Here is a 12,760-nt window from a genome sequence, read left to right as displayed (position 1 = left end):
TCCCAATGACAGTAGCAAGTTGTGCAGGGAATGAATGAAACGTACCCTTTGATCGTGGAAACGGTTGAAAGCCAATTTCTGTTAGGCTTGCGTGTGGCGACAAGTCTACACACGATAGTGTATTAGGTTTGTTCCGGATTACCCAATCTGCCCATGTACATGGCATTTCAGCTAACGGTAGGTATCTAGTGATCGCATAAACCGTTTCAACTGTTCACCGTGACCGGACTTGATAATCAGGTAGTCTGGATATTAGACATTCCTTTCTTCGGAAAATGGTAATACTGTGGATATGATATAATGGAGTAAGTAAAACCCCGAGCCTGGCAAGAGTCAAGACGGAAAGAAAAAACAGCGGGCTGTTGGGTATTTCGAGAAAATCCATAGCTAGTCGATTCCGCGGAACCTAGAATTTTAGTAGTGTTCAGTCACCTCGCCTCACCGGACAATGGGTTGAGCCCGCGGCCGAGGAGCCAGTCCGTTATTATGATGCGGCTGGTGATGATTTCGGACAAAATCAGGTGGCGCGTGCCAAAAGCGAAAGGGGGATCCGACGTAACGTTATTGAACCGTCCAGTTAGCAGGTGTCTGTCTCTCCGAGTCGGATGGACCCGGTGGATATTTTGAGCGCGAGCGAATGATGCAATCGAGTATTAAAATGAAGATCGGATACATCCTACGAGATGGACCCTGCTTTGGAGACTTGACGAAGCGAAGAAAAAAAGACCCACGTTTCCATGTTGATAATAAGGGTTCTTATTGTATGTCTCGGCGCAGACCAGGGGTTAATCTCGGTATCGATGGATACTCTGTTGTGCTGTCCCCTAAAAAATATTTGTTGTGCGATGACATCGTCTGCCAAGAATTAACTATATCATTCAGGGCCCTCTTTTATTAGATGTACAGTGATTCACTTTGGTGGTTTTAGACTCCTTTTTCAAGAACAAAGCGCATCATTTTACAGTCGAGTAACGTACCTGTCAGTTTGTATGAGGACTGTGACGTAATGTCGTTTGTTTGTGCTTTGCTCATCATGGACTGAGCCGAGGGGATTTGCATCATCGGAGGTTGCACCGACCATTGTTGATCTTTAGTTTGTGCGATGCATATCGAACCTGTTCACTGCTGATACTGTACGTGTATCAACCTCTATGGACGGAGTAAAGAGAATAGGGGAAGCTTTCCATTAACTGGGCTTATTCATTCATTCATTCATTCTCGCTTGCGCATATTTGCGTACCTATTCTGTTTCAATACAATGTCCCGTCCCGTCTCTGCACTGACGTTCATTTTGATGGCTCAACTTCCGTGCCCGGGTTCCAGGGCGGGCGGGCCCCGATAAAACCGGGGGTGCTAGACAAGCTCCAGTCGGTTCGGTACATGATCAAGTATAGGTACAATGGGACGTATCCGACCGGCTACGCGACGGGCGGCTGTTTCTTCCCCTCAGATCTGAAAAGCCTCTTTTATCCGTTTGGTAGATAGGTACTACAGACATATACAAACTCGTCTCGTCTCATTGTTGCATCACGAATTAGACCCGAGATTCGCCTCGAGAAACAAAGTACTGCTTGCACTATGTGATTGTATGCATGTGTAACACCCAAGATCTTTGTCGGACCCTGAATTCGACACTGACTTACCTATTTGTCAGGCTGTCATCCTTGATCAGCTGGCAAGGTTTGGGTTTTTAGTTCTTGGTCAGCAGCATAGTACAGTAATTAGAAGACCTGCCATACTTGCCTTCCAGTTGGACGGTCACTCTCGCCTCCTAATCAATCACATTTGCACCAAATAGTTGAAATCCTTAACGCCCTCCTTGTTGGTGAGTACCTAGGATTTCTGTATCATGATGTGGTTGACTGTGCCTTTACTCGACCGCTCGTGACAAACCTCTACCCCGCTATTGGATATTGCAGTAAATATGTCATGATTGTCCCCATCCACTACTAAACTAAGCATCCATTCTATTCTCCCAATTCCACATCCTTACTGTACCTCGTTCTTTCTCCCATCGTCATTGTTCCATACAAGGCCGAGACCGCTCGCGCAAAGTCCAGATCAAGCCCACTTCAAGTACCTGTACTTTATAATCCGTTCTCGGTATTGCGCATATTTGACTACCAGGTACCTTAACCTTGTCTAGCTCTCTATCTTATTGCCGACTATACCTCATCCAGCCCACCAAGCTCGTCTCCAGGATTCGCTAGCCATCCACATCCCAACACCACCTCACTAATCATTATCTTTCTGGCTGCTTCTCTCCTCTTTCTTTACTCATTTCCTCCTTCTCCTCTGACCGACTACAACACTGTTTAATCTGTATACAATAATATCATCGTCACCACCGTTATATCGCTCGAGTTTCCACCTGCCGTTGCGGCTCCCCGCCCAGTATGGAGCAGGTTCATGGCGTTGATGTCAGCTGGATGACCCATGGTGCTTCCAAAGGCATGTTCCTTAATCGCCACTCGCGTTCAATCGCTTCACCATGAGATGCACATCGCGTTGATTGTTTTGATGCGGTAGACCAAGATCCAGAGCTAACACATATACAGATAAAATAACTAGAAATTCACCTCCGACAAAAACTCCCTCAGCAGCTCTCCCACGACAGATCCCAGGCGCAAACTCTAGACCGAAGCCACCGGCTTCAGATAATGCTTCCGTAGACTCAAACAACTCACACAACGGCCAGGCTTCAACACCAAACGGTTCAAACGGTTCAACGGCCCCTAAACGAGTATCACGCTCGAACTCCATAGACAAACAAACTCCTCCTGGCACTTCACCCCACCGTCGCAATTCATGGTTCTCCAATATATCCGCCAAATTCTCTTCCTCCGGCACACCGCCAGCCACCGGCCCTCCTTCGCCAGCTCCCATACCAGAATCATCGCCAGCGCCACCGCAAGATCCTCTACCACCAAAACTGACGCATACAAAAAATGCTGTTCTACCGCATGCCGCGAAGCCAGAGGGTGATGGTCCTTATACACCTGCCCCACCCAAGAGTGGTCAACCTGGCTTCTTGGGCATGTTCCGCCGACTCTCGTCTTCCAACGGTGGTGCGCTTACGCAAAGCGGAAAGCTTGGCCATGGCCTTGTCGACAGGGTAGTTTTGAATGTTGATGAGAGTCGTGAAAGATGTCCTATACAAGAGCTCTCTTGTGCAAAATTAAGAAGAGTTGCGTTCTGTGTAGATGTTGAGATTGCGCCACAACCCAGATACGCCGAAGGCGACTCGCAATTGCCCAAAACAACCGACAAGACGCAGAAAAAGAAGATGGCCGAGAAGGGTGAGGGAGAGGCGCTCAAGAACCCAAAGACTGTTGAGGAACAGAAAGAAACCAACGGAGAAGTAAAGAAGACGGGCGAGAAGCTACCCCAGGAACCCCAAAAGGAAGGGGCCGAGGCTCCTAAGCAGACTGAAGACACGACAAACGGCAACGCGACTCCCCTCCCAGAGAAAAAGGAAGAAAACACTAAGAAGAAAGATAAAAAGAAGAAGAGCGAGGAAGAACGCAAGGCCAGAAAGGAGAAGAAACGAAAACTTGCAGAAGCAAACGGATCTATCCCTATGGAAATTCATTACGATAGTAGCGATGATTCGGACACGACGGGAACGCCCCCCAATACTACCAAGGCTCCTAACGCTACACAGACTGCCAAGACTCAGACAGCACCTACAACGAACCCTGTTAGAGTATACCGTAGATGTTGTCAGCTGCGCGAAACGCCGATTCTTAAGAAGATCACTGAGCAACTTACTGATACAAACAATTACACAGCCTCGACTGGCACAGTCAACAAGCTTGATCTCACTGATTACTGGCTGCAACTGCCTGATCTAGTCACCCTGGGCGACTATCTGGCAATTGTTCCTGTCAGGGAAGTACTGCTAGAAAACAGTGGCTTGGGTGATGAGGGTCTGCGAGTTATTTTGGCAGGTCTCCTCGCGGCCAGGAGACCTGCCCTAAGACGACGGAAACACAAACATGGCGAAGAAGAAGATCAAGGAGGAGTGGTAGAGCGTCTAGTCTTGAAAAACAACAAGATTGGCCCTGATGGATGGAAGTATCTTTCGCTTTTCATCTATTTATGCCGGTCACTCAAATTTCTCGACCTCTCCCAAATCCAGTTCCCACGCCAGCCCCAAACTCCACCGAACGGATCACCCAACAGCGCGGTGCAATTACCCCGAAGTATATCGAACATCTTTTCCAAGGCTTTGGGCGAGCGTCTTGGAGGATCAACGCTCGAGTTGATCAACCTTGGCCAAGCAGGCTTGACAATGGAGCAACTCGGTTCGGTGGTCGATGGCTTAATACAATGCGGTGTAAAACGACTTGGCTTATCGCACAACGAGATAGACGCAGATGGTATGAAACACGTCGTCAGGTTTCTAAGCGAGGGCCATTGCGAGGGTCTAGATTTGGGCGGCAATGACCTCAGCCAACATACTGAAGCTCTGGCCACAGCAATCGAAAACGACACAACTTTGTGGGGTCTGGGTATGGCTGGCTGCAACTTGACACCTTCAGCGCTTTGCAAGATTTTACCTGTGATGGTCAAGCTACCCAACCTGCGGTTTTTTGATCTGTCACAAAACCCAGCCTTGTTCCAGTCAACTCCCAGTGCTGTTGGTCTGCTAAGGAGGTATGCGTATTTGATCTACTTTATCGATTTGTTGACGCATATGTACTGACTGCATTTAGATACCTACCAAAAATGAAGGTCTTGAAGCGTATGCATTTAGAAGATGCTGCGATGACACCAGAACAAGCGATTGCAATCGTGGAAGTGCTCCCCGAAGTGCAAACGCTAGCACACATCAACATCACCAACAATGCCGAGATTGTCAAGCTTGCCGATGCGAGAACGGAAGAAGCGCAAGAAGAAGCTTGCGCCCTTTACGCCTCTCTGCTTGCTGCAGCCCGAGTGTCTAAGAGTCTCATCTGTGTGGATATCGAAGTACCCAGTGAACATTCAGGTGAGATTGTCAAAGCCATGGCCAAGCAAGTTGTTGCCTATTGCTTGCGTAACATGGAGCGACTTCCCGATGCCGACGCTGGCGCAGTCATGGCGTCGACACTTGCAGAGAACAATCTTGAGGCTGGTGATAGTAAGCTCCCACTCTATCCTGATGTCCTCGCACATCTTGTGGGACACGACGTGCTTGACCAGGACGAAAGCGAAGACGACAACAGCTCGGCGCCTGATGAAGATTATGTCATTGGAGGCACTGGCGTGGTCAAGGCACTTGCTTGCTGTTTGAAGAACCGAGGCGATGAGTCGAGGAGACAGTCCGGCGAGTTCATTCGTGACATCGAGAACGGGGCAACAAGCCCAACAGCGACGCCATCGGCGAACTTGTCAACAGGAGGAAAGGCCAAGGACATGTCGAAACACTTGTTGATGGGCGCCCGCAAGATCCGACTACGCCTTCAGCCAGCACTAATCAAGGCGAGGGCCCATTCCGACGATGAGCACAACCTGCGTAGGTTGATCTTCTTGGACGATACCCTGCAAGGTATCATCAAACGGTTCGAGGATGAGTATCCAGATACACGTGAAGATGCGACACCTCCGAGACGTCCACGCGCTGGGACCAAGGGCATCGAGGAACTACCTACAACCCTACCTCTGGATGATTCTGCAATGGCTCTGTCAGACAATGAAGACGAGGGTGAAATCCATGCAGGCAAGCCACTCTCAAGATCCAACTCTATGGCCAAGATTCTGGTCGAGGAAGAAGGTCGAATTCTTCGTGCTGGTCACCGATTCCGTGCCGGTTTCTTCAAGCAGGAACAGATTGATCTGCTCAGCACGATTGACGACATCGGTTCCGATCCTATGCACGTGGGAATGCTAACCGAGATGGCCGAGGATATTGGCGGGGAGTTGTTGGAACTCGTCAAGACGAAGGGTGCTGTAAGGGCTTTTAAAGAAGACAGAGACGTCGCACTTAAGTGCATGGCCGAAAGTGACCCGGAGCATTGGGAGCGATTTGTCGATGCCCAGAACAAGTCTCGTGCCAACATTAGCATTCCACCAGCAGCAAAGCAGGGAGAGGTGGCGGACGAGAGTGCAATTGCTGATTAAAGTAGTATCACTGTTGGGACGCTGTGTAGTAGAAGCTTGTTTGGTGGTTGCATGGCAATGATTTGCTGGTCATTGAGAGTATACATACATGTTTGAGGTGGACGGAAAGACATAACTTGCGCCTGGACGCCAGCGCACTCGTTGATCCATTTCCCTTTTTTCTTCTGTTTTCTGTCGTTTTGGTTTGAGCGGGGAGTTATGAATACTACGTACAATCTCTTCCAGTAGAGAACTGGCTATACTCGTTACCAATTATGAGACGATGAATCGGTGAATTTTTGAACAGTAGCACGCATCTCTGCCAATATGCAGACGTTGCTTTTTGAATAAGGGGCATTGGTTGCTTGGGTAGCTCGATAACTGTCCAGTGAGGTTTCTTGTGAAGGATTAATCTCGTACATCTGGACCACAAAGCTTGTTAATTTGATTGTTTATCAACAATTGAATTTCCTTTGGACCTATGTAACCTAAGGAGTGGATAGGAAGTAGTACTAGCTTGGTATGGGTTATACGGCCTTGCCGGGATGAGTACAGTAATTACGACATAGGTGAGCATGGGGACAAGATGATACAAGTCATTGAATGTTTCCAGAGATGTGGTCCTAGTGATTCTGAGCTGAAGCTGAGCTGAGCTGAGCTGAGATGAGATCTTGTCCTTGATAACCTCGAGAAAAAGAAGAAGTGAAATAGAACAGGGTCTTCCCAGTTGGTCTATTTGGTACAAAATCATGATGTTTGGTTGGTCCGTGATTTGTGGCCCTTAATCTGACCTGCAACACGCGCGATCCCGTACTGATGTGACTCTGAAACACGAGCTACGCCTTATTGGGTAACATGGGAGGGTCCGGGTCTCCGTAAGGCAGGAAGCGGAAGCAAAGCCTCTTTCCCTATGACATGACTGACTTCCTTCCCTTCACCTTGATTAATTAATTAATTAATCTTTAGCCTCTGTGCACGTTTCTTCCTTTTTGGACGTTTCACAGCTACCTAGTCTATTGAGTCTTTTCATTTGACAAAAGAGACATGGAATCCACCTTTTATTCCCGTCTCGGACGCACCGTCTGATTTCGATGCTTCTTTTCTGGGTCACATCTGACAAAACCAGACGGGGAAGCTGAGGCTGAAATGGAAGGAAGGGTTGAGAGTCATGGTGATGCGCTCTCAACTCAGGCCCAACATATGAGCCTTGTCAGATGCGGCGCTTATCCCAGATCCTCTGCCTTTCCTCACTGTTGGGTCTTTGCCCAGGACTGTCATCGTCATTGAGCTGTTTGATCTGCATCTTAATACAGGAGTTATATACCGTCCAATACGAAGATGGTTGCTGAGCTGGCAATGCGAGGACAGCAAACCACCCGAACATGAACCCGATCGATTCTATTCTTTCCCCCAATATTTATCTCTCAAGACCTTGTGCTGATCAATATTCGTGCAATTCCTTACCTGGTCTGTGTCGAAGCCACGAAACAACCTAGAGCGTGCACGTTTAAGTGTGGATTCATGGTTGATGCTCAACTCCATCTCCCACGCTCCTGATTCTATTTACGAATCTGGGCAGTCTAGCAAGAGCAAGGGCTTTCTTCCGCAATAAAAGCTGATGTCGAAACAGAAGCACGTCCCTCATCAGCGGATTTCCCCGCAGCCATCCCGCCAAGTTGATTGGCTTTAGCTTGTCCGTTTAATTCATGCAAATGCTTGCAAAGCATGTACAGGGATCCCTGGGGAGACGGGAGATCCTTGCCCATGAACCAGGATCCCTCGACATCTGGTGACGAGAATCCGGGTTGTCCTCTCTTATCTCTTTGGTCCACGACTTACTTCTCATGCTTGCATTTTCCCCCTCTTCTTCACGGTCTTTCTTTTCACCTTGTGCAGCCTGTTGACTGGCTTTGGCGATTCGCTTCTTACACTCATTTACGTTTAACGTTTAGTCTGTCGTTTCCTTCTCATCTTTTCCTTTCTCGAGGCGAGCTGCGCTCATCACTGTAGCCATTTTCACTCTTTTTGTCCATTACTTACCCAATCTTGAATGTTCTCAGTGACCAACGCATCTTATACACTTTGACTATTTGACCAACGAGTGTTGCATTCGATCTGCCTTAACCCGCGTCCTGGATCAACTTTGCCACATTGTGTGACAGCCCTTTGAACAAATCATACATCATATTCCGTCATCTCATAAGCCATGAGTCCAATAGAAGGACCACCGTCGACTCGGTCGACTCTCCCATGGGTTTGGGCCAAGCCAGGTTCAGTTATGAATTTTGAAAGGTAAACTGAGCAACGGCAGCCATGTCTATTCATGATAGTGAACTAATTCGATATAGTATCTCGGAAGAGCCTGGCTCGTCGACAAACACACGACCCCCGACTGGCCGGACTCGAGGCTTCACTTCTTCTTCAGGACGACAAACCGTCAGGTGGCCCTTTCACAGCTTCAGCAATTCCCGATCTTCCATTCCAAACTACGCTCGTCGCCCTTCCAACTCACGATCTATTCCGCAAAGCTCAGGGTCACTTCCTCGTCGTGCTGCCGGCAGCATCAGCCGTTCTGTATCCAGCTTCCTCGGCAGCGACATCATCCCCGATTATGTGATCAACTTTATGCGGGGCGAGACACCTGAGAGTCTCGCACAAAGGCACCGTATTCCAGACAGCCCTGAGCCGGGCCAGTTTCATCGTACCCAGCCCTCCCATCTCGGTTTCTCGCCGGACAACTCGAGACCATGTACTCCAAAGGCTGAGCATGAGAAGATGCTCGTGGAAGAACGACCAGTGCGGGCTAGGTCTCTCATGACAGGATGGAGAGCTGGGGTTGCCATAAACATGTTTCTAGCCTTTCTCGTTCTTGTGGCTTCTGTAACCTGCCTCGCCCTCGCATCTGCTAAGGGACATATGGCCACTTGGGAATCGACATTGATGCAAGGCAACTCGGCCACAGTTGAGGGTATCTCTCGGGGAATTATGGCGGGCGTCAACATTCTCGCCATTGTCCTTATTGCTGGAGCCAACTATGTGGTTCAAATTCTCAACAGCCCGACTCGTGCTGAATTGGACAACGCCCACCAGAGCTTTGAGTGGCTTGACATAGGAATTCCTTCATTGCGAAACCTGTCACTCATTTCGTCGACCAGGGCTACGTTATCCGGGATCATGATGGCGTTCGCCCTCGTCTCTCAAGTAATGTAAGCCTGGAACCATCTGTAGACTAATCCGAAAGTCATTGCTGACAACTTTTAGATATAATGCCATAATTATTACAACCGAACAGTCCGACAAGTCCAACTCATCGCTCAATGTCAACGGGCCTCTACTTGCTGCTATCACACTCGTTAACCTTGTTCTCATCTTCACATACGCCATCGCCATTGCTCTGGCTCTTACTCGACAATCTTTCAACCCGCTGGTCACCCTTGGCGATGCTCTTACGTCATTCCTTGCGGACCCCGACTATAGCACTCAGGATTCATGCCTCATTACCAAGGAGGAGGTTAAGAAGGGATTGTGGGGTGACCGGGAGGGTAAATACTGGTATTCCCAGTCTAGCTGTTGGTACAATATCCCTTCTCCCAGTCGATGGGTTGTTTGGATCTTGACATGGATCACGCCTGTAGGCTTGACGGCGGCTGCTCTGGCCCTCGGAGCTATGGAAGACCCAAAGAAGGCATTTTCGACATTTGGCAAGGCGACAGTGGTATATGAGTTGCCCACGGGAATGTCGCGGCCTGGCCTAGCCATTGTTGCTGCGCTACCACAGCTTCTTTTGGGCCTTCTTTACCTCTCAAGCAACGCGCTTCTGACATTGTTCTACCTATCTCATGAGTTCTCGCAGCTCTCATCAGACCTTTTGTCTTTCCGCGTATCTTCCGGCGAACCTCTGGGTGCACAGACAACTTCTCTATATCTTACCCTGCCTCGACCTGTATCTTGGATGCTCTTCTTCCTGGTTACAGCCATGGCTTTTCTTCTAAGCCAGGGCGTTCTGCTCGTGTCTGTAGACGGTGGTCAAGGCTCGACTACAGGTATTGGGTTCAGCTCGCTGCCACTGCTCATACTCCTTGTGCTGCTTCTGGTACTGGCATCCGGAGTTGTCACCCTATCCCTCCGAAAGGTGGATCCTCGAGGTACCGTAGAGAGCGGAGCGCCGGCCGGCAACCCACTCGCCTTGGTGGGCGGAACATGCTCGGCAGTCTTGAGCGCACGATGCCATCGCGTGCCGAGAGAGAGCGGTGTTGAAACGCTCGAGGTTCGATGGGGTGTGGTGCGAGAAGGCGTGGGAATGAATGCAGGGCACGCAACGTTTTCTGGACGTCCTGTTGGAGATATCATGGTCGGAAGATCTTACGCATGAGCTAGTTTGATTTGGAGGTTTTGGATTATACGGTTGCTAATGTCTACATGGATGATATACCTGGCGTCTGTCTATTGGGAATTAATGAGAAAAGTTTAAGTAATAGAGTATTTAAATATTTGGCACTCTTTGTTATCTGAGAGCTGGAACTTTGTCTTCTTTATGTCGGTGTGATTTGTTCGAGAGGCTCATTGCCCCAGAATGCCTAACAGAAATGAGAAATGTTGATAGTCAGGGATCTCGTGATATAAATGATTAGTCCTTAGAATGGAAACGGAAGATCGCCGAACTAGATAATCAAAGATGGGTCATGGGCTCATCAAGATCAACAATGAACACGAAACGAATCATTTACGGAGTAGAGGTGGACTTATTAGAAGCGATGAGGGAAAACGGTGTACGATGGATGGTGTCAGCAACAGACGATTCGAGCCAACCCCCCACATGCCTAATATAGTGCTATGAATGATGAATTATTGGTAATGGTTGACTGAAGCAGCAGATTACCAATCCTTGGTTATAGCCAAGAAACATCAAGAAAGGAGATGATTCAGATTCATCTCAACTTTGACAAGAAACAAAAAAAACTCTTTTGTTCTCGACCTTGTTGGATCAAAAGTCCAGAAGCTGGAAGAAAAGGGTTCGGTTACAAGCCACAGTTGTTCCAGCTAAAATTCGTCTCCATGTGTTGGTCATACGATTCAGTGCCACATCAGCCCAAAGGTCGGGCGTTTCTTACAATTAGGTGACTCATGATTGGTCAGGCAGCACGTTTCCTTCCCATTCGGGATCTCCTGCCTGCCTCTAGTTCACTTCGGTTCGGAAAAGCATTTGAGTTGGCGGGCAGGAGCGTCCGCGTCCAAGGTTAGACAGGCAGGCACCTGTGGAGCTCCCTTTTTTGTTGAAGAGTCCCCCCCCCACAAGGGTACTTGCGGTAGAGTTGGAGCATTGCAGACAAGGCAGGTTTAATCCAGGTACCAATGAATAAGTCAAAGCAGAAAGGACCTCCTTTCAAAGTGAGCCTACCTCATTCGTACTTAAACGCAAGCCCTTCTCCTTTCCTTCCATTTTCTTTGAATTTGACTTTGACTTTACACAATCCAATAAACACCATCTTATCCCTTGCACTTACCACTTGCTCACTCATCCACCTACAAACCACACTCGCACCTCTGGTCAACTGCTCGACTACACTACTTACACTCAAGTCTTCGCATTTAGACTTACAATACCGTCAAAATGACTTACACAATGACTGCCCACCTCTGCAAGCAGCTCTACGCTTCATGGCGCCAGACCCGACAGCCTTCTCCCGAACTGGCCCTACCAAACCAGACTCCCTCATCTTTGATGCGCCCTGCCTCTCGATCTCCTTCGCCTCCCGCTCAACGCTCTGAGCGACGTCCATCGAATGCTTCAGACTCAGACTGGGCCCCAAACAGACGTCACTAGACAACAAGACTAGCAAACAACTGTTTTCTTACTCACGACTTATGAGATGAGTCGACTCATGGCATTTGGGACACGGTCACGGCATCTGGCGCATATAATTTGTTTACACTCAACGGAGTTCTCCCTTTACAACATACACGGTCTACGACTTTCTGAAAGACGCCGGCACCTCCCTTCTGACGACGTTTCCCAATAACAAAATTTCGCACCCTGCAAAGCCCCAACATATCAACCACCTGAAGACTGTCCTCAGATGAGATGCAGCAAAAACAGCCCAGAAAGGGTGGGTCCCATTCGTGACCTCCCGGGACCACAAAGTGTCAATCACGGCATTTCGTGCTAGAATGGTACAATGCAGGCACACGTACGTAGTACTTACGTAGTACTGTACGACTTGGCCTTTGGTCAATAAAAGAAGAAAGCCTTACCTGGTATGCGTTTTTGTCATTCCCTTTGGGTCTTTAGGCACCGAGGCCTCCGGCTACAGACGGGCAACGGCGAGGCTTTGTTTACAAGCAAATATTGTCTTTCTTTTTATTGATTATCTTAATTGTTCAGTGGTTGAAACACACAACCTCTCCTTTCTCTTACATAGATACCCGAAATGAAATCCATACTTTGAACCTCATCCTACTTTATCGAATCTACCGTGTCAAGTCAATCCCATTCTTCGACCCCTGGCAACACATGACTCAAATGGGAAAACAGTGACATGACCATCTGCCCACACCACACGTCCCCTGCAGTCGGGGCCCGCCGCTAGCTGCCTTACTTTGCGGGGTGTTGACACGGAGACAACTGTGGCTGTGAATCTTACAACAAGACCAAGGACTGGTTTAGAAGAAGTGAGTT

At 48.7% G+C, this 12,760-nt stretch overlaps 3 protein-coding genes across 3 annotated transcripts; all 3 read left to right on the top strand.

Annotated features, from left to right (window-relative positions):
* Positions 1–2,396: 2,396 nt before the first annotated feature.
* Positions 2,397–6,105, top strand: FPOAC1_003092 (uncharacterized protein; the record flags this gene model as incomplete). Its single annotated transcript, XM_044847664.1, has 3 exons — positions 2,397–2,475; positions 2,559–4,659; positions 4,719–6,105. 3 exons carry the CDS (start codon positions 2,397–2,399, stop codon positions 6,103–6,105), a joined length of 3,567 nt encoding a protein of 1,188 aa, XP_044713580.1.
* Positions 6,106–8,290: 2,185 nt separating this feature from the next.
* On the top strand, positions 8,291–10,456 carry FPOAC1_003091 (uncharacterized protein; the record flags this gene model as incomplete). The annotated part of the gene is made up of 3 exons (XM_044847663.1): positions 8,291–8,376; positions 8,433–9,290; positions 9,346–10,456. The coding sequence occupies 3 exons, from the start codon at positions 8,291–8,293 to the stop codon at positions 10,454–10,456; spliced, it is 2,055 nt and encodes a 684-aa protein (XP_044713579.1).
* A 1,239-nt stretch (positions 10,457–11,695) lies between these two features.
* On the top strand, positions 11,696–11,908 carry FPOAC1_003090 (uncharacterized protein; the record flags this gene model as incomplete). The annotated part of the gene is made up of 1 exon (XM_044847662.1): positions 11,696–11,908. The coding sequence occupies one exon, from the start codon at positions 11,696–11,698 to the stop codon at positions 11,906–11,908; it is 213 nt and encodes a 70-aa protein (XP_044713578.1).
* Positions 11,909–12,760: the final 852 nt, after the last annotated feature.

The sequence above is a fragment of the Fusarium poae genome, chromosome 1, assembly GCF_019609905.1.
Source record: "Fusarium poae strain DAOMC 252244 chromosome 1, whole genome shotgun sequence".
Classification (NCBI taxonomy): Eukaryota; Fungi; Ascomycota; class Sordariomycetes; order Hypocreales; family Nectriaceae; genus Fusarium; species Fusarium poae.
This window is presented reverse-complemented; position numbering and strand designations above follow the sequence as displayed.